Source organism: Streptopelia decaocto, assembly GCF_964273445.1.
Source record: "Streptopelia decaocto genome assembly, chromosome: 5".
NCBI classification, from domain to species: domain Eukaryota; kingdom Metazoa; phylum Chordata; class Aves; order Columbiformes; family Columbidae; genus Streptopelia; species Streptopelia decaocto.
The window spans coordinates 21183870-21211865 of record NC_138659.1 but is presented as its reverse complement, the minus strand read 5'-3'; the positions used below and the strand labels follow the sequence as shown (position 1 = coordinate 21211865).

At 43.3% G+C, this 27996-nt stretch overlaps 2 protein-coding genes across 5 annotated transcripts; both read left to right on the top strand.

Annotated features, from left to right (window-relative positions):
- Positions 1 to 2: 2 nt before the first annotated feature.
- On the top strand, positions 3 to 18305 carry LOC309439839 (pancreatic alpha-amylase). Of its 4 annotated transcripts, none has more exons than XM_082052953.1 (11): positions 3 to 88; positions 2550 to 2765; positions 4266 to 4412; positions 4715 to 4912; positions 6192 to 6422; positions 7331 to 7464; positions 7552 to 7674; positions 7788 to 7887; positions 8099 to 8220; positions 8329 to 8454; positions 10281 to 10497. In XM_082052953.1, exons 2-11 carry the CDS (start codon positions 2574 to 2576, stop codon positions 10294 to 10296), a joined length of 1389 nt encoding a protein of 462 aa, XP_081909079.1. In that variant the 5' UTR covers positions 3 to 88; positions 2550 to 2573; the 3' UTR covers positions 10297 to 10497. The 4 variants fall into 4 exon arrangements, with proteins under 4 accessions (XP_081909079.1, XP_081909076.1, XP_081909077.1 ...); XM_082052950.1 differs by having other exon boundaries at positions 9758 to 10497; XM_082052951.1 differs by lacking the exon at positions 3 to 88 and adding an exon at positions 1827 to 1845 and having other exon boundaries at positions 9758 to 10497.
- On the top strand, positions 17593 to 27993 carry LOC309439840 (pancreatic alpha-amylase). The gene is made up of 11 exons (XM_082052954.1): positions 17593 to 17696; positions 23030 to 23245; positions 23510 to 23656; positions 23861 to 24058; positions 25107 to 25337; positions 26261 to 26394; positions 26483 to 26605; positions 26718 to 26817; positions 27029 to 27150; positions 27259 to 27384; positions 27690 to 27993. Exons 2-11 carry the CDS (start codon positions 23078 to 23080, stop codon positions 27877 to 27879), a joined length of 1539 nt encoding a protein of 512 aa, XP_081909080.1. The 5' UTR covers positions 17593 to 17696; positions 23030 to 23077; the 3' UTR covers positions 27880 to 27993.
- Positions 27994 to 27996: the final 3 nt, after the last annotated feature.

Here is a 27996-nt window from a genome sequence, read left to right as displayed (position 1 = left end):
AAGGGGCGGGGCTGCCGGCACCGCCGCGGCGCTGGGCGGGCGGCGGCCGCTGCTGGAGCCGCTGCAGCTGACGCGGGGGCCCCGAAACGTGCGTGTTGCGTTCCCTGCTCGCTCTCGGGGTGTTCGTGGCCTGTCTGTGCTCAAGAGGCGCGGCAGGACGTGGGGCGGTAGAGCGGGTCCCGGCGAGGGTTGTGCGAGGGGTAGTGTTGTGTCTCTAAAGGAGGCACCGAAGTAGAGTTGCTTCGTCTGCATGAAACATGCAGCTGCTGAGCGGAGTTGTGTGGGCGGTGACTACAACTACTTTCCTATATCAGCCTTTTACCACCTGTAGATTCAACAGGCCTGCCTCAAACTTCTCGCGAATTTAAATATTGTTGCCAGTATTCTGTAGATAGCAGCTGAGTGTCATACCACAGACTAACTCAGCAGAAGATGAGCTGACCTGAGCTCTCAGGTTGCCCAAGACAGCAATAGTGTTCTCCAGAAACAGTTCTCTCCCATGGTCTTTGACTTACAATCAGTTGTGCTTTCTTTTCTTCCATATAGGAATATAGGCCTATTCCTTTTTTCCAAGTTTCAAAAGCGTTTTGAAGCTAGAGCCTTCAGAGTGCATTGAGCATTTCAACATCTCTGTTCTCTTACCATGGCTTCTACTGAAGCCAAAGCAGCAATAAACCTGTTTCAAATACATTAAAAACTATGTTGAGTTGCCTCTTCAAGCCCTAGGCCTTGGAGCTGGTTATCTCAAAATGTATTATTCTTACTGCTTTGTGTACTTACTGCTGTAAGTAAAAATTGCCAATCTGATAAATGACTTCCCTCAAGAGGGAAGACTGAACTTTTTTAGCTTGTTTTCTGGTAATTTGTGTTCTTCCTATCAGGGCAAATAAGCATTCTTCCATGAAAATGGAAGCCCCCAGAACAGCTGCTTACAGCTGAAATTTATCTGTATATTCTGCAAAAGAGCTACAAGTAAATAAGTTCATGAAAATAGTTTTGTTCACAAGCAGAAAAACAATCTAAAATTATCAAATGATTCGTTCTAAATAACTCTGGCAGCGTGTGAAGTGCGGTGACAGATGATATTAACAGGCTGTGGAAGGCAAGTTCCATATTTTATAAGCTGGGATATTTTTGTGCTTGAATTAGCTCCAAAGAGTGCAGCTTGACTGACTGAGAGATAGGGATCGTACATTTCCTAAAATAAAAATGAGAGAAGGAGGGTAGTTTTGTAGAAATCATTAAGATATTATATAAACTTTTGTTTGTTTGTTTTTTGTATGGGTGTGATAGCAGGTTGGAGTGTTCAGAAGTGCACTCCTAAATGTGTATTGAATCAGGAAAGGTTGCAGGTTTATTTCATGTAACAAACCTGAAGACACATGTATTCATGTTTAAACCTTCACTGAGGTGTTTGCTGTCCCCTGTGACAGCACTTGGGAATCTTCTTATTCCCTCCTTGTCCTGTGTTGTTTTTGTGTTACGATAGATTTTTTTTTTTTTTTTTTGAAACATGTAGAGACTTAGAGGAAAGAAAGAGGATTCTGTATTTTGTTATTTAGGGGAAGCAATCATTCAGCCTTTTGTTTGCAAAAGATGTCCTTCTAGGACTTCTTTGTATCTCAGGCTCTCTAAATCAACTTCTAAACATAAGGAATGCAGAGTGACATCCTAAGTGGTGTAGTGTAAACTTTAATCATTGTTAACTTCTGGTTTGTTATATCTCTCTTTAGATGAGAAAAAGGAGAGGCAATTTCAATAGGCCTGTCATCTGTGTTGGTATATAAGTAAATACAAATACGATATGAATTGCGAAGTATAGTTCCTAGCCTGGCTTGTCAGAAGGTAAGGCAGCTGTTCTTCTTCCTTCGGAAAGCTCCTTCAGTGCCTTTGTAGAACTCCGTACCTGGGCACTGCCGAGAGTTCTTGGCTATGGAGCTTCACGGCACGTCTAACCTCTGCATGCCATTGGGCTGTGTCCTTGGGGAGAAGAATACCTCCACACAAATTGCACAGGTGTACAGAGATTAACCATTTAGCGTTTCTGGTTTTGGGTCAGTATGGTCACTTCTGTACCTGAGAGATCTTCCAAGATTAGGGCTGTTGTTTGAATAATAGATGTCATGCATATCACAAATGACAGACTCACGTATGTTACACCTCCAAAGTATCTGGGGTTTCTTGGCAACTCATGATGAGAAACATGCTTCTTCTCCAAGTCCTTGTCTAAATATGCACAAGTCATACTAACACAGATTGGAAGATAAAATGTCCATTTCAATCTATATAATTACTCCTTTGCCTTTTGGGGTTATTTGGGCTTTATATTAATACAAATTTGCGCACTAGAGAGAGCCTGTATTAGACAACGTCTGAATTTTAACTTCAGAGAAACACAGTTACCGTTAGTATGGGAGGTTGGTATGGCTTAAGTAGAATCCAATTCTCAAACAAAATGGCAATCAAGTAAAGTTAAATAAATATGATGCCAGAGATGGGCATTTACTTTTTAATGTGTATTTTGTAATGTGTACTTTACCCCCTTGCAGGTACACAAATAGGCAGTAAGAAGAATGCAACTGATCACAGAGCACAGGATGGGTATCTGTTTTCTTCTGCTAATTGTAGGGTTTTGCTGGGCACAGTACAACCCTAACGCTCTCTCAGGAAGGACGTCTATTGTACATCTCTTTGAATGGCGCTGGGCTGATATTGCTCTTGAGTGTGAACGCTATTTAGCTCCTAATGGATTTGGAGGAGTTCAGGTATTTCTGTTCCTATCAGTAGGTAGTAAAATTGCTACATAGATGATAATTTGTTTTCCAGAGAAAATGTTCAATTTACTAAAGGACAGGTACTGAGAAAGAAAAATAGAAATTGGTAATGGAAGTAGTAAATTATGACAAATATATTCTTCAGCCATCATCGTGTAAGCCTGAATTTATTTCATTGCTCCGAAGTGCATGTTTCATGCTCTGTGCTATTGCATTTAGATGAATTAGAATTGTGTATCACTGACTAAATCTTTATTTTACTGCTGTGAGGAATAACCTATGTTTATCTGCTTGATTTTATTTATATCAAGGGAAGCTCTTAAGAGCTAGATAAACATAAAATGAAACTATGAATGGAAAAAAAAAGGGATTCCCAAAGAGAATACCAAAGTGCTGAAGGTTTTAAATAAATAAATATTAAAGTCTGCTAATTGCATTCACCCAGACTGGCAGGTTTCTCTCTATAAAGCCTAGTGTCAGAGTAAGCCATTAGGAGACCCTTCTTTGCAGGAACCTGGGGTGAGCAGGCAGAAATGAACGGAACCCAGGTTCTGGTGCAGATGTGTGGATGTGAGTCCGCTCTGTTTGAACAACAGACACATGTTCCTGTGGAACCAGTAGTGTCAGATGGTGGGGTGGTACGGCTGGAGAGCAGTTAACTATTAAACTATTTCAGTTTGTTTGTCAGATTGCTCAGGAAAAATTGGTGAGAGAAGTCTGCCTGTCTCTTGTAGCTCAGGAGTTGACCTGAGAACTTGCCCATAATTTTCAAATAATACATCTTTTCTTTGCAGCCTTCTTTCCAGGCACACAGGCCTGAACGATTTCTCAGACTATAGTATGTGCCTGGATATTTTCTTAATCCATGCTGTGACAGGGTCATGGAAAGGAAGGTTTTTCAGATGCAGACTTGCTGAGCTGGTCACAAAGGCCTGGCTGCTACATAGGCTGCAGCCTGGGCATCTTTGTGAGAAGTGGTGGGATCAGGTCGTTATGTCCAGAGACTTAGAGGTAGCAGCAAAAGCTTGTTGCCTGAAAAATATCCTTAAGAGTCTATAAAAGGAAGAAGTATAGCTTATCTGGAAACGGTGGCAAGTCAGATTGATTTTAGAGGCAGGACGTTATGTCAGTTGTTCTGCTGTCAGTTCCTTCCTGATTCTGGGCTACCTCTATGGACCTAGTCCTTCAGATTTCAGACTCTACTTTTGATCTTTGAGGCTGCATTCACAAAGATAATTAGGATGCTATGTCCATGAACATAATTTTCATAGTATGTTTCTACCTGCTGAAGTTCAAGGCCCAAGTCTTTTATTTCCAGCCCACTACAGTGTAGGCAGAGGATACAGAGGATCTACATGGGTTAGGCATTATGAGCATCTTCCATTAAATGGACCAGATTTTCTATTTTTATATTCTTTCTCTTACAACACTGGATGAACAAATAGACCATTACCAGTATCTTGTTACCAAGAGACTCCATCTTATTCACAGATTTCGCCTCCAAATGAAAATGTTATCATTACTGACCCCTGGCAGCCATGGTGGGAAAGATACCAGCCTGTCAGCTACAAGCTGTGCACACGATCTGGAAATGAAACTGAATTTAGAGATATGGTGACCAGGTGCAACGATGTTGGAGTAAGTGCTCCGAAAACCTTCTGGTGTGAGCAATGCAAGGATATAGACAACCACTAATTTAGAAGGGAAGATGTGGTAGCACTGGCGTGAAGATGAAGATTTTTTCTGCCTGTTAAGATAGAATACATGTTATATCACCATTGCTATATGTTAATAAAAGAGAAATATCTAAAATAAAATGTTGGGGGAAGCAAGTGAACAGAAATAAGGGAATAAGGCAAGACGTAAGAGAGAGAGAATGTTAATTAGTGGTGGCATGGAAAGTAGCTTTCTCAAATTGAAATGTTAATGCTGTTCTCTAGGTACATGTCTATGTGGATGCAGTAATCAACCATATGTGTGGAGCTAATGCTGGTGCTGGCAACCATGCTACTTGTAAAAGCTATTTCAATACAAAGACTGAAGATTTTCCAGCTGTGCCATATTCTGCCTTGGACTTTAATGATGCTAAATGTAAATCTAGAAGTGGAAACATTGAGAATTATCAGGATGTATCTCAGGTAAACCTTGAAATATAAATATATTCTTCATGAACATCCATTCCTGGGCTGTGGTTTCTTTGCTGCCCTTTACTATTAGATATTTTTTAAAAAAACAAAGCAAAACAAAAACCTTAATGAAAAACTATACAAATTGATAATAGAAGTTAGTGTTGCTATCAGGAACACCACTTCCTAACGGTATAGCTCTGCTTGAGCCAGTGGCTCCATTTCAGATTTAGACAAATGTGCTTGGGTACTTTATAAACACAGTTTTAAAGCTCATAAAATCTGTTTAGGGATTATCTTGTGGTTTGGGGTTTTTTTGGTGGTGGTGGTGGGATTTTTGTTTGTTTTGTTTTGTTTGGGGTTTTGTTTGTTTGGTTTTTAAATAAGAGTTATTTTTTGCCTTTTATTGTAATTTGGAAGTTTTCTTTGCTCTCAGTTTCAGAAGAGAGAGACTAGGATTTCATAAAGAAAAAAAGCAAGGCTAAAAATCTTGAAAATCAACCTTCTGTTTAGAGATTTCTCTTCCTAGTAGTCTATCTGTTCTTCTGTATCAGATTATGAGGTCAGGAATTTGAAAGTACCACAGAATGAAAAATTATTTAATAAAGAGAAATACCTGTCTTTCTTGAATAATGTATTATGCCTTTCAAATGCATTTGATACTTCCTGAATCTAAGTTGAAGGGAGAGGGGTTTTGGAGAAATGGCCATGAAAATCCATTGTAAGTGTTACTAAACCAACCAACCAAACGATTCAGTATATACAGTGTGTATTTAAAGTATTCATTTAATGAAAGTCAATGCCCATTCTTTTGTATTTACAAGAAACAAAAGCAAAAAGGGAACAGAAAACAAGAGTTTAACGTTTTGTAAGGCTATAATAACTGAGGTTTTTAAAAGATTTAGAAATGTAATTTCTAGAAATCTCTCCTACATCAGAGAAGAAATGAGTGCACTTAAAATAATAAGGAATCTATTCCCTAGCTTACTGGAGTAAAAACAATGTACAATATTTTTGCAATATACTTGAATTAAAATGCTGATTTTAGATTTAAGGGTTTGACTCTGTTATAATCCTTCAGCACCTACAGCTGTGTAAGCCGGGTTAATGCAGATTTCTTAGTGTTCCTTCTGTGTGGACAACTGTCCAAGGCAAAGATATGCATGTGAACAATGGCTAGTGAAGGTTTTATTTTGGCATTGTAAAGTAGGTAATAAAATTCAAAATGTATGTAGAACAGTACATTCAGTTTATTAGATGAAAAATGTTTAATTCCAGAATTTTTATATAGGTTCGAAACTGCCGCTTGGTTAGTCTTCTTGATCTGGCCCTGGAGAAGGATTATGTGCGCTCAAAAGTTGCTGAGTACCTGAACTACCTCATTGATATTGGTGTAGCAGGCTTCCGAATTGATGCTGCCAAGCATATGTGGCCTGGAGATGTGAAGGCGATTTTGGAAAAGCTGAAAGACCTAAATACTAAATGGTTTTCTGCAGGAACTAAACCTGTCATTTACCAGGAGGTGATTTCTTTTTTCCTTTCTTTTTTTTTTTTTTTTCTTTTTTAACGTACTTCACAAACACATTTCTTGCAGGCAGAGTGTATTGACTCAATCCCACACTGGAAGCCGTGCTTTGCTTGAGCTGGGCCCAAGCAGTTTTCCGGCTCAAGATGTATAGAAATCAACACTGAGATTTAATAACCCTATTTAAAAATATCTGAACTGTCCACAAATGGTAGTTGATATGCAAAATGTCCCTGTTGTTTTGGACCTTCTGGAAGTAGGTAACCTGGAAGTTTTGCTTGAGATGAAGTTAGTGTAAAAATTGTATTGGTTTAAAAAGAGATTTCACTCCCTGAATTTTAAATTCTGGATAATTTTGAAAATACAGATGGTGATTAAAGTCTGAAACTTTGTTTTCCAATGGCATAACCACTGTTACTTGACATTCCAAATTTGTGGTTTATGTTTGAATAACAAATCCTAACAAGAGCTAAGAAACAGGTAATTATTGGCTTCAGTCATGAGCAGCTAAAGCTTCCAGGCACATTTTATTAAATCAGTATCTTGCCTGCAAGTTCCAGGGCAAATATTGAAACATTCCTGAGCTACGTAGTGAAATGAGGTTGCCCATGTGCTGGAAGCAGAGGCATTGGTGACTAGACTAAATATAGAGTTGGTACAGCCCAAGCTTTAATTGTGTGGTAATGATCAAATAAGGTGAGGAGATTTAGGATGGAGATGGAAAAAAATTCACAGCTAGGGTGAAAGAAAATGAAAAAATAGTTTTAAATACAATTTTGCAAATAACCCAAATAATATACTTAGCTCAAGTAGTGCCTGTTACTTAAAAAAAATGTCTAGAGCAATGTCTTTAACTTGTTTGATTTTTTTAAGTAGAAAGGAATACTTTATCTTTCCTGCACCAGGTAATTGACTTGGGCGGAGAGCCGATCACGGGCAGTGAGTACTTTGGAAATGGCCGAGTGACAGAGTTCAAATACGGTGCAAAACTGGGGACAGTGATCCGCAAGTGGAATGGAGAAAAGATGGCCTACTTAAAGTAAGGATGAAGATCCTGTGACATTTTGGGAATATGCTGGGTGCTCCAGTTGACTGGGTAGCTTCAAGTATTTGTGTTTTTGTCTAGGAACTGGGGAGAAGGCTGGGGCTTTGTGCCTTCTGACAGAGCCCTGGTCTTTGTGGATAATCACGACAACCAGCGTGGGCACGGGGCCGGCGGAGCTTCCATTCTAACCTTCTGGGATGCCAGGTAACGGTTGCTCTTGTCTGGGTGATGCTTCTTCCTTTTGCTTGTCTGTCTGTTTTCTGGCATGGTTTCTCTTTCCACATCTCATGATTATTTTTTTTTTGTCTAACGAACAGGCTTTATAAAATGGCAGTTGGTTTCATGCTTGCTCATCCATATGGGTTCACCCGTGTGATGTCAAGTTATCGCTGGCCAAGATCTTTTGCAAATGGACGGGTAAGCTTGTGATACTGAAGATACATTTGTGGTGAGTAAGGATCAGAACAATGACAGGGAAGCCCTCCAGTGCATGCAAATTCGTTAAGTGATTTCCCTGTCCCACGCTGAATCTAGCAGGTGGAAATTGGTTCTTCCATCTCACTTTTCTCCAGAGACGGGCTCTCTGTATTTCTAGTAAGAAGTTTTAAACTTCTCTTTTCAATCACAGGACGTCAATGACTGGATTGGACCCCCAAGCTACTCAGATGGAACCACGAAGCCTGTTACGATCAATGCAGACACTACCTGTGGCAACGACTGGGTTTGTGAACATCGCTGGCATGAAATAAGGTAGGAGACTGTGGAGGAAAAAGAAGTAAAGGCAGTTCCTTTGATCCGTGTTGCTGGTGGCTTTAGAGCTCGTGCAGCCACAGTGACAGACGTTCCTTGCATTTTCAGGAACATGGTTGTCTTCCGTAATGTGGTGGACGGTCAGCCTTTCTCCAACTGGTGGGACAACGGCAGCAATCAAGTAGCTTTTGGCCGTGGTAGTAAAGGCTTCATCGTTTTCAACAATGATGACTGGTGAGTAATAGAGGAACAAATTATCACAGTATCACAGTATGTTTGGGATTGGAAGGGACCTCAAAAGATCATCTAGTCCAATCCCCCTGCTGGAGCAGGAACACCTAGGTGAGGTCGCACAGGAACATGTCCAGGCGGGTTTTGAATGTCTCCAGAGAAGGAGACTAATACTTGTAGTATAATACTTGTAGTTAGAACAGAAGGCTTTTAAAGTTTTGTGAACTCCAAGAGATCTTTGTAACAGATGCTTTCTCTGTCTTGGTTTTTGGTAGTTTAAATTCGCAGTCCAGGGTTAGGCCTTGTGCTGTGCTCTTGCTCTTTCCCAGTTGGCTGTGTCACTGAAGAGCATGGTCAGCCAGCAACAGCTGAACTTAAAGGAATGAGGGAACTTGGCAAATTGGGGCTATGGTCGAAAAGTCTCCCCTTTAAAAACTGTCTGGCAATCCTGTGTGCAAGAGTGAGATGATTTAAGAGAATGTGAGTTTGTCAGATCTGTAATAATTAAGAGTAACTTGGGGTCATTAGCAACTTGAAGTATGTAGTGGCTCACAGTTAACTGTCTTCCAGCCTACTGTGCTGTCTACCACAACAGTTTCTTTTGGACACCCTTCAAAGATGTGAGAGGAGTTTTATTAGGGCTGACAGTTTTTTAGACTATTTTGGTATGTTCTTCTAGAGCACTGTAATGTCAGGAATACAGTATTTGCATGGAATCTGGCATTTCTCAAGTACCTTTAAGCTCCTTAAAAAAAAACAGGTTACTAGTAGACTTTTCTGAAAACTGGTTATGTGATAATCTAAAAAAGCTATCTGGGGTTTGGTGGGGGAAAAAAGGAAAATTTCACTAGAGCACAATTTGAAGTTCTGGAGTTGAAGTCCTGAAGTTCCTGGAGAGTGAGAACACCTAAGCTTCATGTCATTGCTGGTAAATGCTTAAATAGTACTATTTATTTATGTAATTATTTTTCTTAACTGTAAAGAGGTGTAATTCTGTGTGACTAGAACCAAATTCCTTTAAGTGTCATAATGTAAAAGAGCTCACATGAAAAATTATTTTTCCTAGTGTGTGTTGAGCAGCCTTACAAGGCCTGAGCACAGCATGAATCTTTGATGTTTCTCTAGGCTTCTCACTCAGTAGCACTAGACTATTGTCATTTTGTGGGAGAATAGATTTTGGAGTTTTCCAGAGAAGTGCTGCAGAATAGTAATTCCAGAATTACCTAACATCTAGAAGGTCTCGGATATGAGTTGCAAAGCATTTGAGAGTCCAATAATCCTTGTTGCATTTCAATATTTTCCAAAGGTCTTTGAATGTAACTCTGCAGACTGGTCTGCCTGCTGGCACTTACTGCGATGTCATTTCTGGCCAAAAGAAAGGTGACTACTGTACAGCATTTGAAGTTCATGTTGCTGCTGATGGCATGGCTAATTTCCTCATCAGTAATGAGAATGAAGACCCATTCATTGCAATTCATGTTGATGCTAAATTGTAACTACATCCGTTGTGCACACGTTGTTTCTTCTCTTTTTTTGCTAATAGCATACATGGTGGTCTGATTGTCTGGCTCTTCAGCAATGAATGAACTGTGACAGGGCAAAGTGTATTAGCTTACATTAATTAAATACTGAGTAGCTGCTATACAGAGACAGGAGCTAGTGCTGCTAGTGCAAATCTGGAACAGGCAGTATACACCTGTTTGCCTTTGTAATTGTGCTTTATTTGGTTAAAGTACTAAAAAACTATGAAAGGCGAAAATGGAAATTACTTAATTTTAAATTTTGCTGCTCTGTGCATAAGTGGAAATGTCGTTCTCTCTATTTGGAAGCTGGACTGGGAATTAACAGAATGTCCAAAGATCAAGAGAAGACACCTTTGTGCTGAACCATGGTGGAATTCAAGATGATACCAAGTTTTAACTCAGTTGAAAATCTGTTTCTTCTGTTGGTCTGTACATCTACTATTTCCCCTATATGTGATTCCCTGGTATTGGAGCATGAGTGATTCTCTGTATTTAGTGAATAATAAATGGCAATCAAATTCAAGAGTAATGCTTTTTCCCCTCATGAACTGGATTGTAAATTACTCACTTCATAACTACTGGCAAAGCAGTGATAGGTTTTAAGGCAATGCAGCACTGCATTTCCCAGATCAAAGAAACATGGAAGAAAATAAAATAGATAAAAAGAACTCAAACTAACACCTGGGCGAGTTACAACGTAGTATTTCCAAAGACAATCCTTACATACACATCTGTATCCCAGAGCAGCCACATTGTGTACAGCACCTACCAGAGCTGCCTACACGCACAGACGATTTATCTCATTCTTGTGACAAACCAGACCCAAGGTGTACTTCTAAAGGCTGTTTCCCTTCTGTGGCAGAGAGTGCATGGGTGTTGGGGTGGATATTGGCTCTTGATGTGCCCAAGGGGTCAAAGTGTCTGGCAAGGCCATGATGCTGAGGGAGGAAGGGCCAGGTAGTGCCCCTGGCCTATGGGCTGGATCTGCTGCCTGTCTCCCTCGCTGGCTGTGGCCAGCACTGCCTTGCTGAGAGCAGGAGCCTGCTGCCAAAACACAGTCAATGGATCTGCTCACTGGAGCGGTGTCAGAGATTGGGAGGCCCATGTGGCTGGATGTTAATAGCCATTGTAACCATGTGGCTTCGCCCCAGGATTAGGACAGAGGGACCCCTCCTGCCCCTCTGACACAGACCAGCTCCACTTGTCTATGCAAGCTGGGGTGGCAGAGGGATGGATTCACGTCCATGTTGTGCTGGAACATTCCTTGAATCAATTTTTAGGAAAGCTGGTATAAAAGCATGACATCTTGTGTAGTGAACGTGTGTGCTCCTAACTGTGCTGGTCTGGGTAAACTGGGGGCATTCACACTCTTTGAATGACCTCAGGGACAAACAGATACACGACCAGCTGAGGCACTCAGCTGCCACAGCTGCTTATCTAAAAGGCCGCACTCCAGCTCTCCTTTTTGATGAAATAAAGTCAGCATTCCTTGCAACACCTGTGGACAGTCACAGCCTGTGTTATTCCCTGAGCTGCAAGGGCCAGTCACTCTTGCCTGTCTCCTCTGAGCCTTCTTGCTTTGGAGGGGTGTGTTGGTCACGTGCGGGTAGGCCTTGTGTACACATTGATGCCGCACCAGTGTATTAGGACAACGCTGCCTTTGCAGCATGGTGTGGGTTGTGTCTTTGATTGACAGGTCTGTACTATAACCACACAGGGAAGCATAGGGGTGGGCCTCCTTTTTTAGGTTTGCAGAGTGACAGCTTGCAAATGAAAGGGTCTTATTTCCATAGCTAGAACCCACATGCTCCAGTGCTTCACAACCAGGTGTCCAAGGATACTGGGGGATGAAATGGCGTAAAACAAGGCATTTCAAAACAAAGCCAAACCCTCCCAATGTCTCATCTGCCCAAAGCTTCTATTCCCCTAGAACTCCCCTGAAAATCAGAAGCAATTTGTTAGGCACCTGACTTTTTTAACGTACCAAAAGAGGTGCCATGTCAGAAACTGTACATTGAAGACTTTCTGCTTGGGGTTTTACTTCAGAGAGGCTCATAAACCATCAGTGCTGCACGACCACCCCCTCTCCTGCCCTCGTGCGTTTCCTCAGCATGCTAAAACACTGCAGCCTCTTCCGCTTGAGCTGCTGAATAGCTTGTCATGTGAGGGCTCCCAGTCCCCTTGCCAGTGGGTTGGCCATCAAGGATGGGTGCTTCCTCTCCTTGGCTGATAGCAGGGTATTTCAGTGGAAAGCACGTGCCAGTGAAACTGAGTGTTATGCAGTGACGTGCCATCACATCAGTGCAACCCCTTGGAGAATGGAGAGAGTGGTTGGCCTCAGGCATGTTTGGTTGCTCTCGGTAATACCGAGGAATGGGGGGGGCTCGTTCTCACTGAGTTGGTAGTCACACGGTGCAGTGAACTCACTGGTTCTTTGCTGTTGGCGAGCAGGCAAGGTCATTTTGAGTGATTTACTATTTCATTGTTGTAGTGGAAAAAGAGACCTTGGATAAGGTGTGTGATATGAAAATGAACAGGTGGGCAAATGGGACCTGTTTCTGTGTTTTGTCCTTGAAGAGAAACTCTGGGTAAGAGAAGGGTGCATGTGACATAATCCATGGCCTGGGTAGTTTCAGAGAGAACACACTAGAGGCAGTTCAGGTACAAAGTGAACTGAGGTTTCTTTTCTCTTGGAGTGGATGTGCCATTTTGTGGGCTTTTTGTTTTTCTCACAGGTGTTCATCAAACGTCAGGGGTTTTCTGGCCTTTGTGTTCTCTCAGAGTGTTCTTGAGTGGGACTCAAGCTTATTCATGGAATGTTGTTCCCGAGACATTGATCCTGTGATCAGTTCCAAACGAAGACATGAAATTATGTCACAGGCCAAAGTCAGGAGGTTGTTTTTTTTTTGAAGGAGGAGATTGTAGGAAAAGCCAGAATGGACTTGGGCAACAGCTCTGGCCTTCAAATGTGCTTTTATGTCAGGCAGCTCAACCTCATCTGCAGTGTCACTTTACCTCTGATTTTGGGTTTCCTTCCTCGACTCAGATGAATTATCGGTCGTCTAAGGTGAGGTGAAACCTGGTGCAGAGTCCCTGTTGGAGAGGCAAACACTTGCAGCTCTGGTCACTTTCAATCAGGCAGTGCAACAGTTGCTCTGCACGACCATGTGAAGAAAACTGGTAGCAGCCCCCAGCAGGGACTGGACAACGATGCTGGGAGAACTGCAAGCATGATAAGGGGTCAGTTTCTGGTTACCAATGTGATTTGCCTGGTGAAGACCCAGGAGGTGTTGTGTGATACATCTGCTGTTGCCTGAGAGTGGCTGATCAGGTACTGCGGACCGAGCTGAGACTAATCCTGAGAGCTTGATGCCTCTGAATGCTGGCACACACCTTCATTCTCGTAGAGCACTTAGATGTCCCGTTGTCTCTTAATGACCCTCCTTTCCTTTACTTTCCAGAGCCCCCTTTGAGGGTCTGTGTGTTACGTTTTGGGATAGTTTTGATGAAGTATCTTTGCTTATGTGGTTGGAAGGAGTGCAATTCTGAGTTTGGGTGCCCTGCTCACAGACGGCTTGGTTTGTGATAAGTAATTATCATTGTGAAAAGATATTTTATCTTCAGCTGTTGGGCAATCCAGGAAAAAACACAACAGAAGAATGATAGTGAGCTAGCTAGCCACATCAGAACTGATGATAGCGTTGATCTGTGTGAATTTTGACGGCTGCAGTAGGAACTTTGTCATCCTGCAGGCGTATAAATTGGCAGTGGAGAGACCACAGCTTTATACTGAAGGCACCATGCAAGTCCTTCTGCTGCTCGCAGCTGTGGGGGTGTGCTGGGGTCAGTACAACCCCAACGTTCAGGCCGGGACAACATCTATCGTACATCTCTTTGAATGGCGCTGGGCCGACATTGCTCTTGAGTGTGAACGCTATTTAGCTCCTTATGGATTTGGAGGAGTTCAGGTAAGTTGTTTCCTGTAAGTAGGTAGAAAAGTGGCATTGTAGCATTCAACTAGTAAATCAAAACGCCTGATTCGGAGACAGCCAGCTGCAAGTAACTTTGCTGCTGGAAAGTGGGGGATGGAAAGTAGTGGCTGCTGCTAGACGCAACCCTAGACCCTGCAGGGCCAATGAAAGATAGATATTGTGTCTCTAGCAGATTTTGCCCTTAAAATGTTGAAATAAAACCAGTGGATTTCTGATCAGAGTACATGATTTTGTCTGCAGGTTTCTCCTCCAAATGAAAATATTGTCATTACTAGCCCTTTCAGACCCTGGTGGGAAAGATACCAGCCCATCAGCTACAAGCTCTGTACCCGATCAGGAAACGAAGATGAATTCAGGGACATGGTGAGCAGATGCAACAACGTTGGGGTAAGTGCCTTGAATTTCAGCATCCGATACAGCAAGAAGTACTCTTCCAGCAGAAGGGAGTTACTGCTGCTGTCCTTAAAGGAGGCATAAACTGAGAGCAAAGTGAAGGGGAAAAAGGTTGAATGGAAAGGGATGTGGTAAAGCTCTGGCTCTCACTTTGCCATCCTGATGAGACATACTGAAATGCAGTTATTTCTTTTCCAGGTTCGTATTTATGTGGATGCTGTTGTCAACCACATGTGTGGGGCTGCGGGTGGCTCAGGCACCCATTCCACCTGTGGGAGCTATTTTAATGCTGGGAGTGAAGATTTTCCAGCTGTGCCGTACTCAGGCTGGGATTTCAATGATGGCAAATGTCACACTGGAAATGGAGAAATTCAGAATTACGGTGATATATATCAGGTAACTTTCTCTGGCAAAAGTTTGCCTTTTTTCTTTTTTCTTTTTCTTTTCTTTTCTTTTCTTTTCTTTTCTTTTCTTTTCTTTTCTTTTCTTTTCTTTTCTTTTCTTTTCTTTTCTTTTCTTTTCTTTTCTTTTCTTTTCTTTTCTTTTCTTTTCTTTTCTTTTCTTTTCTTTCCTTTCCTTTCCTTTCCTTTCCTTTCCTTTCCTTTCCTTTCCTTTCCTTTCCTTTCCTTTCCTTTCCTTTCCTTTCCTTTCCTTTCCTTCTTTCCTTTCCTTTCTTTCCTTTTTTTTCTTCCTCTCCTCGCCTTTTTTTCTTTTTTTCTTTTCTTTTCTCTCTTTTTTTTTTGTTTTTTTAAGCTGATGGTAGTTGCTCACAGAACCTGTACTTAGTAACCTGACAGCTGAATGAAGTAGAGACTGTAGGTACAGAAAAGATAGATACCCATGGTGCAAAAATATTCTAAGCACTAAGAAATCAAGAACCCTCCCTACATATTTCAAGTGGGCATGTGCAGGAGTTTGCTCCTGAACTGAGCCCAGTGTACTCAGCGCAGCTGGTGACCTCTTTCTTGTAGCTTGTAAATTCAGCTGATCTTGACAAGAGTCCCCTTGCAACATTCAGAGGAGTGCAAGGCAGTAGCCTAGTAGAGCAACTGTTTTTTGTCAATGGAATGTGTGGCAGTTCTTTCTCAAGGTTAATGTTCTTCCTTAGACCACTTTGCAATGATACACCATGCCGTTTCTCATCTTCGGTTCTGATGACATCTGCACAAGGAGCTGCTATCCTTCTCCAACTGTCCTAACTTACGTATACAGCTGTATAGTAGATATACCAGTATCTTGGTGCAGACCTTGGCATAACTCTCTTCTGTGCCCGTTAGATATCCAAACAGAATTGATTTTACAGCTGAAAACATGTCATTGCAAAGTTTTACAAGCTGAGAGAGTGGCACCTCAAAACTCTCTGTTTGTTTTGTTTTCTTTTCTTCCCTATCGCCTAGGTTCGGGACTGTCGCTTGTCTGGCCTACTTGATCTGGCCCTGGAGAAGGACTATGTGCGCTCAAAAATTGCCGAGTACATGAACCATCTCATCGATATTGGCGTAGCAGGCTTCCGAATTGATGCTGCCAAGCATATGTGGCCTGGGGACATAAAAGCATTTCTGGACAAGCTGAACAATCTAAATACTAGATGGTTTTCTGAAGGAACGAGACCTTTCATTTACCAGGAGGTAATCTCCATGATTTTTCCTTTATGTTTGGTGAAGGGTTTGGAGCGGAAGCCATTTGAGGAGGGGCTAAAGTCACTTGGTTTGTTCATCCTGGAGAAGAGGAGACTAAGGAGGAACCTCATCCCAGTTGTCAGCTTCCTCACAAGTGTAGGAGGAAGAGTAGGCGCTAAACTCTTCTCTTTAGTGACCCATGACAGAACCCAAGGGAATGGCAGGAAGATGTCCCAGGGGAGGTTGAGGTTGAACATCAGGAAAAGGTTCTTCACCCAGAGGGTGGTGGAGCACTGGAACAGGCTGCCCAGGGAGGTGTCACGGCCCCAAGCCTGACAGTGTTCAAGAAGAGACTGGACAACACGCTCAGACACATGGTGTGAACTGTGGGGTTGTCATATGCATGGGCGGGAGCTGGACTCGATGATCCTTGTGGGTCCCTTCCAACTCAGGACATTTTATGATTCTATGTCTTTGCCTTGATCTACACAGCAGAAATAAACGTACTTTAGTATGTTTTCTCTCAGCGTAAAGCAAGAGCTAATGTTGAGGACTGTAGGCTGCATGTTTTGTCTCTGTGAGACAAGAAGAGATGTACAGTTTTTCATTCCTGTACCAGGTAATTGACTTGGGCGGAGAGCCGATCACAGGCAGTCAGTACTTTGGAAATGGCCGAGTGACAGAGTTCAAATACGGTGCAAAACTGGGGACAGTGATCCGCAAGTGGAATGGAGAAAAGATGGCCTACTTAAAGTAAGGATGAAGATCCTGTGAGTTTTTTGGGAATATGCTGGGTGCTCCAGTGTTTTTGTCTAGGAACTGGGGAGAAGGCTGGGGCTTGGTGCCTTCTGACAGAGCCCTGGTCTTTGTGGATAATCACGACAACCAGCGTGGGCACGGGGCCGGTGGAGCTTCCATTCTAACCTTCTGGGATGCCAGGTAGAGGTTGCTCTTGTCTGGGTGATGCTTCTTCCTTTTGCTTGTTTGTCTGTTTTCTGGCGTGGTTTCTCTTTCCACATCTCATGATCATTTTTTTTTGTCTAACGAACAGGCTTTATAAAATGGCAGTTGGTTTCATGCTTGCTCATCCATATGGGTTCACCCGTGTGATGTCAAGTTATCGCTGGTCAAGAAATTTTGTAAATGGACAGGTAAGCTTGTGATGCTGAAGATATATTTGTGGTGAGTAAGGATCAGAACAGTGACAGGGAAGCCCTCCAGTGCATGCAAATTCGTTAAGTGATTTCCCTGTCCCACGCTGAATCTAGCAGGTGGAAATTGGTTGCTCCATCTAGCTTTTCTCCAGAGACGGGCTCTCTGTATTTCTAGTAAGAAGTTTTAAACTTCTTTTTTCAATCACAGGACGCCAATGACTGGATTGGACCCCCAAGCTACTCAGATGGAACCACGAAGCCTGTTACGATCAATGCAGACACTACCTGTGGCAACGACTGGGTTTGTGAACATCGCTGGCGTCAAATAAGGTAGGAGACTGTGGAGGAAAAAGAAGTAAAGGCAGTTCCTTTGATTCGTGTTGCTGGTGGCTTTAGAGCTCGTGCAGCCACAGTGACAGACGTTCCTTACGTTTTCAGGAACATGGTTGTCTTCCGTAATGTGGTGGACGGTCAGCCTTTCTCCAACTGGTGGGACAATGGCAGCAATCAAGTAGCTTTTGGCCGTGGTAGTAAAGGCTTCATCGTTTTCAACAATGATGACTGGTAAGTCAGAGGGAAAGACGGCGTCCCCAGAGGGAAGCGTAGCGTTCCTCAGTAGCAATACCGATGGGGAGGGTAATGTCCACTTCTCCTGATGCGCGCGATCACTACAGCCTGAGTGAGAGTCATGCAGGTGCATGTCAGGTCTTCAGAGCCAAAACGGAAGCGTAAGGAGCAAAGCCAGGATAGGGTCTGCAAGCTCCCACTTTACATTGCCCTTTAAAGTAAGGGAGTAGCATCAGGTCTAAAAATGCAAAATATCTGTTTTGAAAACAATGGTTAAATAGCGTTCACTTACTTTCACATAGGAATCTGAACACCAATTTGCAAACTGGCCTGCCTGCTGGTACCTACTGTGATGTTATTTCTGGAGACAAAGAGGGCAACAGATGTACTGGAACACAGGTGTACGTTTCTGGTGATGGGATGGCTAATTTCCAGATTAGCAACAGTGCTGAAGATCCATTCATTGCAATTCATGTTGATGCCAAGTTATAACTCAGGAGAAATGTCCTTCTTCGTTTGGTCTGTGCATTTCTGTTTCCCCCATATGTGATTTGAGCATAAGTGATTCTCTGTATTGACTGAATAATAAATGGTAATCAAATTGAAGAGTAATGCTTTTTCTCCTCAAGAATTGGATTGTAACTTTATTACATGATAAGGCAATGCAGTGGTGGGGTTTGAGGCTACGCAGCAATGTGTTTCCCAGATCACAGAAAGAAGGTAGAAAATAAAATAAACAAAAAGGCCAAGCCAACACCTGGGTGAGTTAAAATGCAGTATTTCCAAGGTCAATACATACACATGCATCTGTATCCACGAGCAGCCGCATTGTGGGCAGTCGCCTACGAGCGGTGCCTACGCATGCAGAGGGTTCACCTGTTCCTTGTGACAAAGCAGACCCAAGCTGTGAGTCAACAGAGGAAGCTGGGCTGTGCCCATTAGTTATTCCACAGTCAAGCCGGCGTGTTGCCTGGTTCCTGGTCAGTTTGTGCCGGTATGTTGTGGTTTAACCCCAGCTGGCAGCTAAGCACCACACAGATAAGAACAGTTTAATAATTGAAAGAAAATAGAATACTAGTGGTACTAATGTTACTACTACTACTAAATTGTAATGACAAGGAAAATAAGGGACATAAATAAAACACAAGAATGACAAGTGATGCAAATGAAAACAACTGCTCACAAGCAACCGACTGATGCCTAGCCAGTCCCTGAGCAGCAGGGACCATCCCTTTGGTCAGTTGGTGTCAGCCATCCCAGCTGCGTCCCCTCCCACTCCTTGTGCACCTGCAGCCTGCTCACTGGTGGGGCAGTAGGAGAAGCAGAAAAGACCTGGGCTCTGTGTAACCACTGCTCCGCAGAACTAAATCATCCGTGTGTTATCAGTCCTATTTCCAGCACACATCCAAAACACAGCCCCATACCAGCTATTGTGAAGAAAGGTAACTCTATCCCAGCCAAAGCCAGCACACTGTACAAATCAAAACCACAGATCTCTACTGTTAGCCCCAATGGCTTGTGCAAACAAGCATTGACTGTGGCTGTTCGAAAGGTGTCTGAGAAGCCAACTGTATATCCAAAGATCGCTTAAATGTCGTGACAGTGGCTGAAGCACAGCATATTCTTGTCTCTGAGGTGTGTTAGGCTCATGTATTCTTTAATAGCTCAGAGAATTATGCAGATGGAGAACAGACATGGTGTCTTTCCAGGTTTTGTTGTCAGTTCTGAGCAAATGCCAACGTAACATCAGAGTGCGGCCCTTGCTTTAAATCAGAATGTCTGCTCAGCCAGAAGTACTTGTTGTGACCTCGTCTGGTGGGACAAATGGGAGATGTACATCTGGATTTATTATTTTTGAGGTCAAGGTGTACTTCCAAGGGCTGTTTCCCTTCTGTGGTAGGAGAGAGTGTGCACAGGTGGGGTGGGCATTGGCTCAGGCTGTCTCGACTGGTTTGTGCAAACTGGGATGACAAAGGAATAGATTCACATCCATGTTGTGCTGGAACATCCCTCATGTCAATTTTCAGGAAAAATGGTTTAAAGCATGACATCTCATGTAATGTGTGACAGTCGCAGTATGAACATTTACAATTAATGCAACGAATACATCTCTGCTGTGGAAACTGGCATGGTATTTTAGGTCCCATGGCTATGACATCTTAATCTCTTCTTGTGATGGCTCTTTCTCTGCTTCTCTGAAACCTCTCTTTGCCATCCTTCCTGGGATTTGTAGTGGACTTATGTGGCAGATACTCCTGAAATTTGAGAACTGTTTCTTTCCCAAGAAGAGAACAGGCTCAAATTTGCAGCATGTTGTAATACTCACCTGTCTAGTGAGCAGCAATAAGTGTAGACGTGTTTCTTTTTTTTTAAAGATGGTAATTCAAGTCTCTTATTTCTAAGTGAGCATCTTTAAGACTGTCATCTTCCTTGGGCTTTGATGTTGTTTTTAATAACCTGTCTGGGAATGGGTGAATACTGTGTTTAATACACAGGCACACTTAACTGCACTTTTATGCCATTCAAGCCATTGCTATGACAGAGCACAACAATAGTGGTTATTCATTTGGTCAAGCTAAATAGCAGCGAGATGGACAATTGCATTGAGATCGTTTTGACTGTCAGAATCCACTACTATCTGACCATCTTCTTTTGGGTATTCCACATGTTGAGGGTGTAACGTTTAAAATCAAATTTACTTACTTGAAGATAATTGATGCTACTTTCTTTTTCTAAATTGGCAGAGTAATACGAAGTGTACTGAAATAGCCAGACGAACATAAGTTAACTTCACCATCAGGGAGCTGGGTGTCCCCATTCACTGCACAGGAGCCCATTGCTGTCTTTGAAAATCTTTAATTAGTTGTTTAGTTTTTATACTCTCTGTTGTGATGAGCCTGATGTATGCTCCTCCCTGTGCTGGTCTGGGTAAACTGGGGGCCATTCACACTCTTTGAATGACCTCAGGGACAAACAGATACACGACCAGCTGAGGCACTCAGCTGCCACAGCTGCTTATCTAAAAGGCCGCACTCCAGCTCTCCTTTTTGATGAAATAAAGTCAGCATTCCTTGCAACACCTGTGGACAGTCACAGCCTGCGTTATTCCCTGAGCTGCAAGGGCCAGTCACTCTTGCCTGTCTCCTCTGAGCCTTCTTGCTTTGGAGGGGTGTGTTGGTCACGTGCGGGTAGGCCTTGTGTACACATTGATGCCGCACCAGTGTATTAGGACAACGCTGCCTTTGCAGCATGGTGTGGGTTGTGTCTTTGATTGACAGGTCTGTACTATAACCACACAGGGAAGCATAGGGGTGGGCCTCCTTTTTTAGGTTTGCAGAGTGACAGCTTGCAAATGAAAGGGTCTTATTTCCATAGCTAGAACCCACATGCTCCAGTGCTTCACAACCAGGTGTCCAAGGATACTGGGGGATGAAATGGCGTAAAACAAGGCATTTCAAAACAAAGCCAAACCCTCCCAATGTCTCGTCTGCCCAAAGCTTCTATTCCCCTAGAACTCCCCTGAAAATCAGAAGCAATTTGTTAGGCACCTGACTTTTTTAACGTACCAAAAGAGGTGCCATGTCAGAAACTGTACATTGAAGACTTTCTGCTTGGGGTTTTACTTCAGAGAGGCTCATAAACCATCAGTGCTGCACGACCACCCCCTCTCCTGCCCTCGTGCGTTTCCTCAGCATGCTAAAACACTGCAGCCTCTTCCGCTTGAGCTGCTGAATAGCTTGTCATGTGAGGGCTCCCAGTCCCCTTGCCAGTGGGTTGGCCATCAAGGATGGGTGCTTCCTCTCCTTGGCTGATAGCAGGGTATTTCAGTGGAAAGCACGTGCCAGTGAAAATGAGTGTTATGCAGTGACGTGCCATCACATCAGTGCAACCCCTTGGAGAATGGAGAGAGTGGTTGGCCTCAGGCATGTTTGGTTGCTCTCGGTAATACCGAGGAATGGGGGGGCTCGTTCTCACTGAGTTGGTAGTCACACGGTGCAGTGAACTCACTGGTTCTTTGCTGTTGGTGAGCAGACAAGGTCATTTTGAGTAATTTACTATTTCATTGTTGTAGTGGAAAAAGAGACCTTGGATAAGGTGTGTGATATGAAAATGAACAGGTGGGCAAATGGGACCTGTTTCTGTGTTTTGTCCTTGAAGAGAAATTCTGGGTAAGAGAAGGGTGCATGTGACATAATCAGTGGCCTGGGTAGTTTCAGAGAGAACACATTAGAGGCAGTTCAGGTACAAAGTGAACTGAGGTTTCTTTTCTCTTGGAGTGGATGTGCCATTTTGTGGGCTTTTTGTTTTTCTCACAGGTGTTCATCAAACGTCAGGGGTTTTCTGGCCTTTGTGTTCTCTCAGAGTGTTCTTGAGTGGGACTCAAGCTTATTCATGGAATGTTGTTCCCGAGACATTGATCCTGTGAGTCAGTTCCAAACGAAGACATGAAATCATGTCACAGGCCAAAGTCAGGTGGTTGTTTTTTTTTGAAGGAGGAGATTGTAGGAAAAGCCAGAAGGGACTTGGGCAACAGCTCTGGCCTTCAAATGTGCTTTTATGTCAGGCAGCTCAACCTCATCTGCAGTGTCACTTTACCTCTGATTTTGGGTTTCCTTCCTCGACTCAGATGAATTATCGGTCGTCTAAGGTGAGGTGAAACCTGGTGCAGAGTCCCTGTTGGAGAGGCAAACACTTGCAGCTCTGGTCACTTTCAATCAGGCAGTGCAACAGTTGCTCTGCACGACCATGTGAAGAAAACTGGTAGCAGCCCCCAGCAGGGACTGGACAACGATGCTGGGAGAACTGCAAGCATGATAAGGGGTCAGTTTCTGGTTACCAATGTGATTTGCCTGGTGAAGACCCAGGAGGTGTTGTGTGATACATCTGCTGTTGCCTGAGAGTGGCTGATCAGGTACTGCGGACCGAGCTGAGACTAATCCTGAGAGCTTGATGCCTCTGAATGCTGGCACACACCTTCATTCTCGTAGAGCACTTAGATGTCCCGTTGTCTCTTAATGACCCTCCTTTCCTTTACTTTCCAGAGCCCCCTTTGAGGGTCTGTGTGTTACGTTTTGGGATAGTTTTGATGAAGTATCTTTGCTTATGTGGTTGGAAGGAGTGCAATTCTGAGTTTGGGTGCCCTGCTCACAGACGGCTTGGTTTGTGATAAGTAATTATCATTGTGAAAAGATATTTTATCTTCAGCTGTTGGGCAATCCAGGAAAAAACACAACAGAAGAATGATAGTGAGCTAGCTAGCCACATCAGAACTGATAGCGTTGATCTGTGTGAATTTTGACGGCTGCAGTAGGAACTTTGTCATCCTGCAGGCGTATAAATTGGCAGTGGAGAGACCACAGCTTTATACTGAAGGCACCATGCAAGTCCTTCTGCTGCTCGCAGCTGTGGGGGTGTGCTGGGGTCAGTACAACCCCAACGTTCAGGCCGGGACAACATCTATCGTACATCTCTTTGAATGGCGCTGGGCCGACATTGCTCTTGAGTGTGAACGCTATTTAGCTCCTTATGGATTTGGAGGAGTTCAGGTAAGTTGTTTCCTGTAAGTAGGTAGAAAAGTGGCATTGTAGCATTCAACTAGTAAATCAAAATGCCTGATTCGGAGACAGCCAGCTGCAAGTAACTTTGCTGCTGGAAAGTGGGGGATGGAAAGTAGTGGCTGCTGCTAGACGCAACCCTAGACCCTGCAGGGCCAATGAAAGATAGATATTGTGTCTCTAGCAGATTTTGCCCTTAAAATGTTGAAATAAAACCAGTGGATTTCTGATCAGAGTACATGATTTTGTCTGCAGGTTTCTCCTCCAAATGAAAATATTGTCATTACTAGCCCTTTCAGACCCTGGTGGGAAAGATACCAGCCCATCAGCTACAAGCTCTGTACCCGATCAGGAAACGAAGATGAATTCAGGGACATGGTGAGCAGATGCAACAACGTTGGGGTAAGTGCCTTGAATTTCAGCATCCGATACAGCAAGAAGTACTCTTCCAGCAGAAGGGAGTTACTGCTGCTGTCCTTAAAGGAGGCATAAACTGAGAGCAAAGTGAAGGGGAAAAAGGTTGAATGGAAAGGGATGTGGTAAAGCTCTGGCTCTCACTTTGCCATCCTGATGAGACATACTGAAATGCAGTTATTTCTTTTCCAGGTTCGTATTTATGTGGATGCTGTTGTCAACCACATGTGTGGGGCTGCGGGTGGCTCAGGCACCCATTCCACCTGTGGGAGCTATTTTAATGCTGGGAGTGAAGATTTTCCAGCTGTGCCGTACTCAGGCTGGGATTTCAATGATGGCAAATGTCACACTGGAAATGGAGAAATTCAGAATTACGGTGATATATATCAGGTAACTTTCTCTGGCAAAAGTTTGCCTTTTTTCTTTTTTCTTTTTTCTTTTTCTTTTCTTTTCTTTTCTTTTCTTTTCTTTTCTTTTCTTTTCTTTTCTTTTCTTTTCTTTTCTTTTCTTTTCTTTTCTTTTCTTTTCTTTTCTTTTCTTTTCTTTTCTTTTCTTTTCTTTTCTTTTCTTTTCTTTTCTTTTCTTTTCTTTTCTTTTCTTTTCTTTTCTTTTCTTTTCTTTTCTTTTCTTTTCTTTTCTTTCCTTTCCTTTCCTTTCCTTTCCTTTCCTTTCCTTTCCTTTCCTTTCCTTTCCTTTCCTTCTTTCCTTTCCTTTCTTTCCTTTTTTTTCTTCCTCTCCTCGCCTTTTTTTCTTTTTTTCTTTTCTTTTCTCTCTTTTTTTTTTGTTTTTTTAAGCTGATGGTAGTTGCTCACAGAACCTGTACTTAGTAACCTGACAGCTGAATGAAGTAGAGACTGTAGGTACAGAAAAGATAGATACCCATGGTGCAAAAATATTCTAAGCACTAAGAAATCAAGAACCCTCCCTACATATTTCAAGTGGGCATGTGCAGGAGTTTGCTCCTGAACTGAGCCCAGTGTACTCAGCGCAGCTGGTGACCTCTTTCTTGTAGCTTGTAAATTCAGCTGATCTTGACAAGAGTCCCCTTGCAACATTCAGAGGAGTGCAAGGCAGTAGCCTAGTAGAGCAACTGTTTTTTGTCAATGGAATGTGTGGCAGTTCTTTCTCAAGGTTAATGTTCTTCCTTAGACCACTTTGCAATGATACACCATGCCGTTTCTCATCTTCGGTTCTGATGACATCTGCACAAGGAGCTGCTATCCTTCTCCAACTGTCCTAACTTACGTATACAGCTGTATAGTAGATATACCAGTATCTTGGTGCAGACCTTGGCATAACTCTCTTCTGTGCCCGTTAGATATCCAAACAGAATTGATTTTACAGCTGAAAACATGTCATTGCAAAGTTTTACAAGCTGAGAGAGTGGCACCTCAAAACTCTCTGTTTGTTTTGTTTTCTTTTCTTCCCTATCGCCTAGGTTCGGGACTGTCGCTTGTCTGGCCTACTTGATCTGGCCCTGGAGAAGGACTATGTGCGCTCAAAAATTGCCGAGTACATGAACCATCTCATCGATATTGGCGTAGCAGGCTTCCGAATTGATGCTGCCAAGCATATGTGGCCTGGGGACATAAAAGCATTTCTGGACAAGCTGAACAATCTAAATACTAGATGGTTTTCTGAAGGAACGAGACCTTTCATTTACCAGGAGGTAATCTCCATGATTTTTCCTTTATGTTTGTCTTTGGTATCTGTTTTACCATCCTCCTGCAGAGGAATGACGGCGATACATCTTCACCAAATGTTATCCCAGAAAGAGGTAGCCATGTCCTTGGAGCAGCATTGCAGATGTAAGTAGTTTGCTTTTTAAAAATGCCTCCACAACAGATTGTCATTCAGCTTTACTTTTTCTTTGCTCAGTCTTGTTTTTACCCGTGTCCATCACGTATCATATCGACTTATCTCACCTGGAGTACTGTGTGCAGTTCTGGGTGCCGCAGTATAAAAAAGATATTAAGCTACTAGAGAGTGTCGAGCAGAGGGCTACAAAGTTGGTGAAGGGTTTGGAGCGGAAGCCATTTGAGGAGGGGCTAAAGTCACTTGGTTTGTTCATCCTGGAGAAGAGGAGACTAAGGAGGAACCTCATCCCAGTTGTCAGCTTCCTCACAAGTGTAGGAGGAAGAGTAGGCGCTAAACTCTTCTCTTTAGTGACCCATGACAGAACCCAAGGGAATGGCAGGAAGATGTCCCAGGGGAGGTTGAGGTTGAACATCAGGAAAAGGTTCTTCACCCAGAGGGTGGTGGAGCACTGGAACAGGCTGCCCAGGGAGGTGTCACGGCCCCAAGCCTGACAGTGTTCAAGAAGAGACTGGACAACACGCTCAGACACATGGTGTGAACTGTGGGGTTGTCATATGCATGGGCGGGAGCTGGACTCGATGATCCTTGTGGGTCCCTTCCAACTCAGGACATTTTATGATTCTATGTCTTTGCCTTGATCTACACAGCAGAAATAAACATACTTTAGTATGTTTTCTCTCAGCGTAAAGCAAGAGCTAATGTTGAGGACTGTAGGCTGCATGTTTTGTCTCTGTGAGACAAGAAGAGATGTACAGTTTTTCATTCCTGTACCAGGTAATTGACTTGGGCGGAGAGCCGATCACAGGCAGTCAGTACTTTGGAAATGGCCGAGTGACAGAGTTCAAATACGGTGCAAAACTGGGGACAGTGATCCGCAAATGGAATGGAGAAAAGATGGCCTACTTAAAGTAAGGATGAAGATCCTGTGAGTTTTTTGGGAATATGCTGGGTGCTCCAGTTGACTGGGTAGCTTCAAGTATTTGTGTTTTTGTCTAGGAACTGGGGAGAAGGCTGGGGCTTGGTGCCTTCTGACAGAGCCCTGGTCTTTGTGGATAATCACGACAACCAGCGTGGGCACGGGGCCGGTGGAGCTTCCATTCTAACCTTCTGGGATGCCAGGTAGAGGTTGCTCTTGTCTGGGTGATGCTTCTTCCTTTTGCTTGTTTGTCTGTTTTCTGGCGTGGTTTCTCTTTCCACATCTCATGATCATTTTTTTTTGTCTAACGAACAGGCTTTATAAAATGGCAGTTGGTTTCATGCTTGCTCATCCATATGGGTTCACCCGTGTGATGTCAAGTTATCGCTGGTCAAGAAATTTTGTAAATGGACAGGTAAGCTTGTGATGCTGAAGATACATTTGTAGTGAGTAAGGATCAGAACAGTGACAGGGAAGCCCTCCAGTGCATGCAAATTCGTTAAGTGATTTCCCTGTCCCACGCTGAATCTAGCAGGTAGAAATTGGTTGCTCCATCTAGCTTTTCTCCAGAGACGGGCTCTCTGTATTTCTAGTAAGAAGTTTTAAACTTCTCTTTTCAATCACAGGACGCCAATGACTGGATTGGACCCCCAAGCTACTCAGATGGAACCACGAAGCCTGTTACGATCAATGCAGACACTACCTGTGGCAACGACTGGGTTTGTGAACATCGCTGGCGTCAAATAAGGTAGGAGACTGTGGAGGAAAAAGAAGTAAAGGCAGTTCCTTTGATTCGTGTTGCTGGTGGCTTTAGAGTTCATGCAGCCACAGTGACAGACGTTCCTTACGTTTTCAGGAACATGGTTGTCTTCCGTAATGTGGTGGACGGTCAGCCTTTCTCCAACTGGTGGGACAACGGCAGCAATCAAGTAGCTTTTGGCCGTGGTAGTAAAGGCTTCATCGTTTTCAACAATGATGACTGGTAAGTCAGAGGGAAAGACGGCGTCCCCAGAGGGAAGCGTAGCGTTCCTCAGTAGCAATACCGATGGGGAGGGTAATGTCCACTTCTCCTGATGCGCGCGATCACTACAGCCTGAGTGAGAGTCATGCAGGTGCATGTCAGGTCTTCAGAGCCAAAACGGAAGCGTAAGGAGCAAAGCCAGGATAGGGTCTGCAAGCTCCCACTTTACATTGCCCTTTAAAGTAAGGGAGTAGCATCAGGTCTAAAAATGCAAAATATCTGTTTTGAAAACAATGGTTAAATAGCGTTCACTTACTTTCACATAGGAATCTGAACACCAATTTGCAAACTGGCCTGCCTGCTGGTACCTACTGTGATGTTATTTCTGGAGACAAAGAGGGCAACAGATGTACTGGAACACAGGTGTACGTTTCTGGTGATGGGATGGCTAATTTCCAGATTAGCAACAGTGCTGAAGATCCATTCATTGCAATTCATGTTGATGCCAAGTTATAACTCAGGAGAAATGTCCTTCTTCGTTTGGTCTGTGCATTTCTGTTTCCCCCATATGTGATTTGAGCATAAGTGATTCTCTGTATTGACTGAATAATAAATGGTAATCAAATTGAAGAG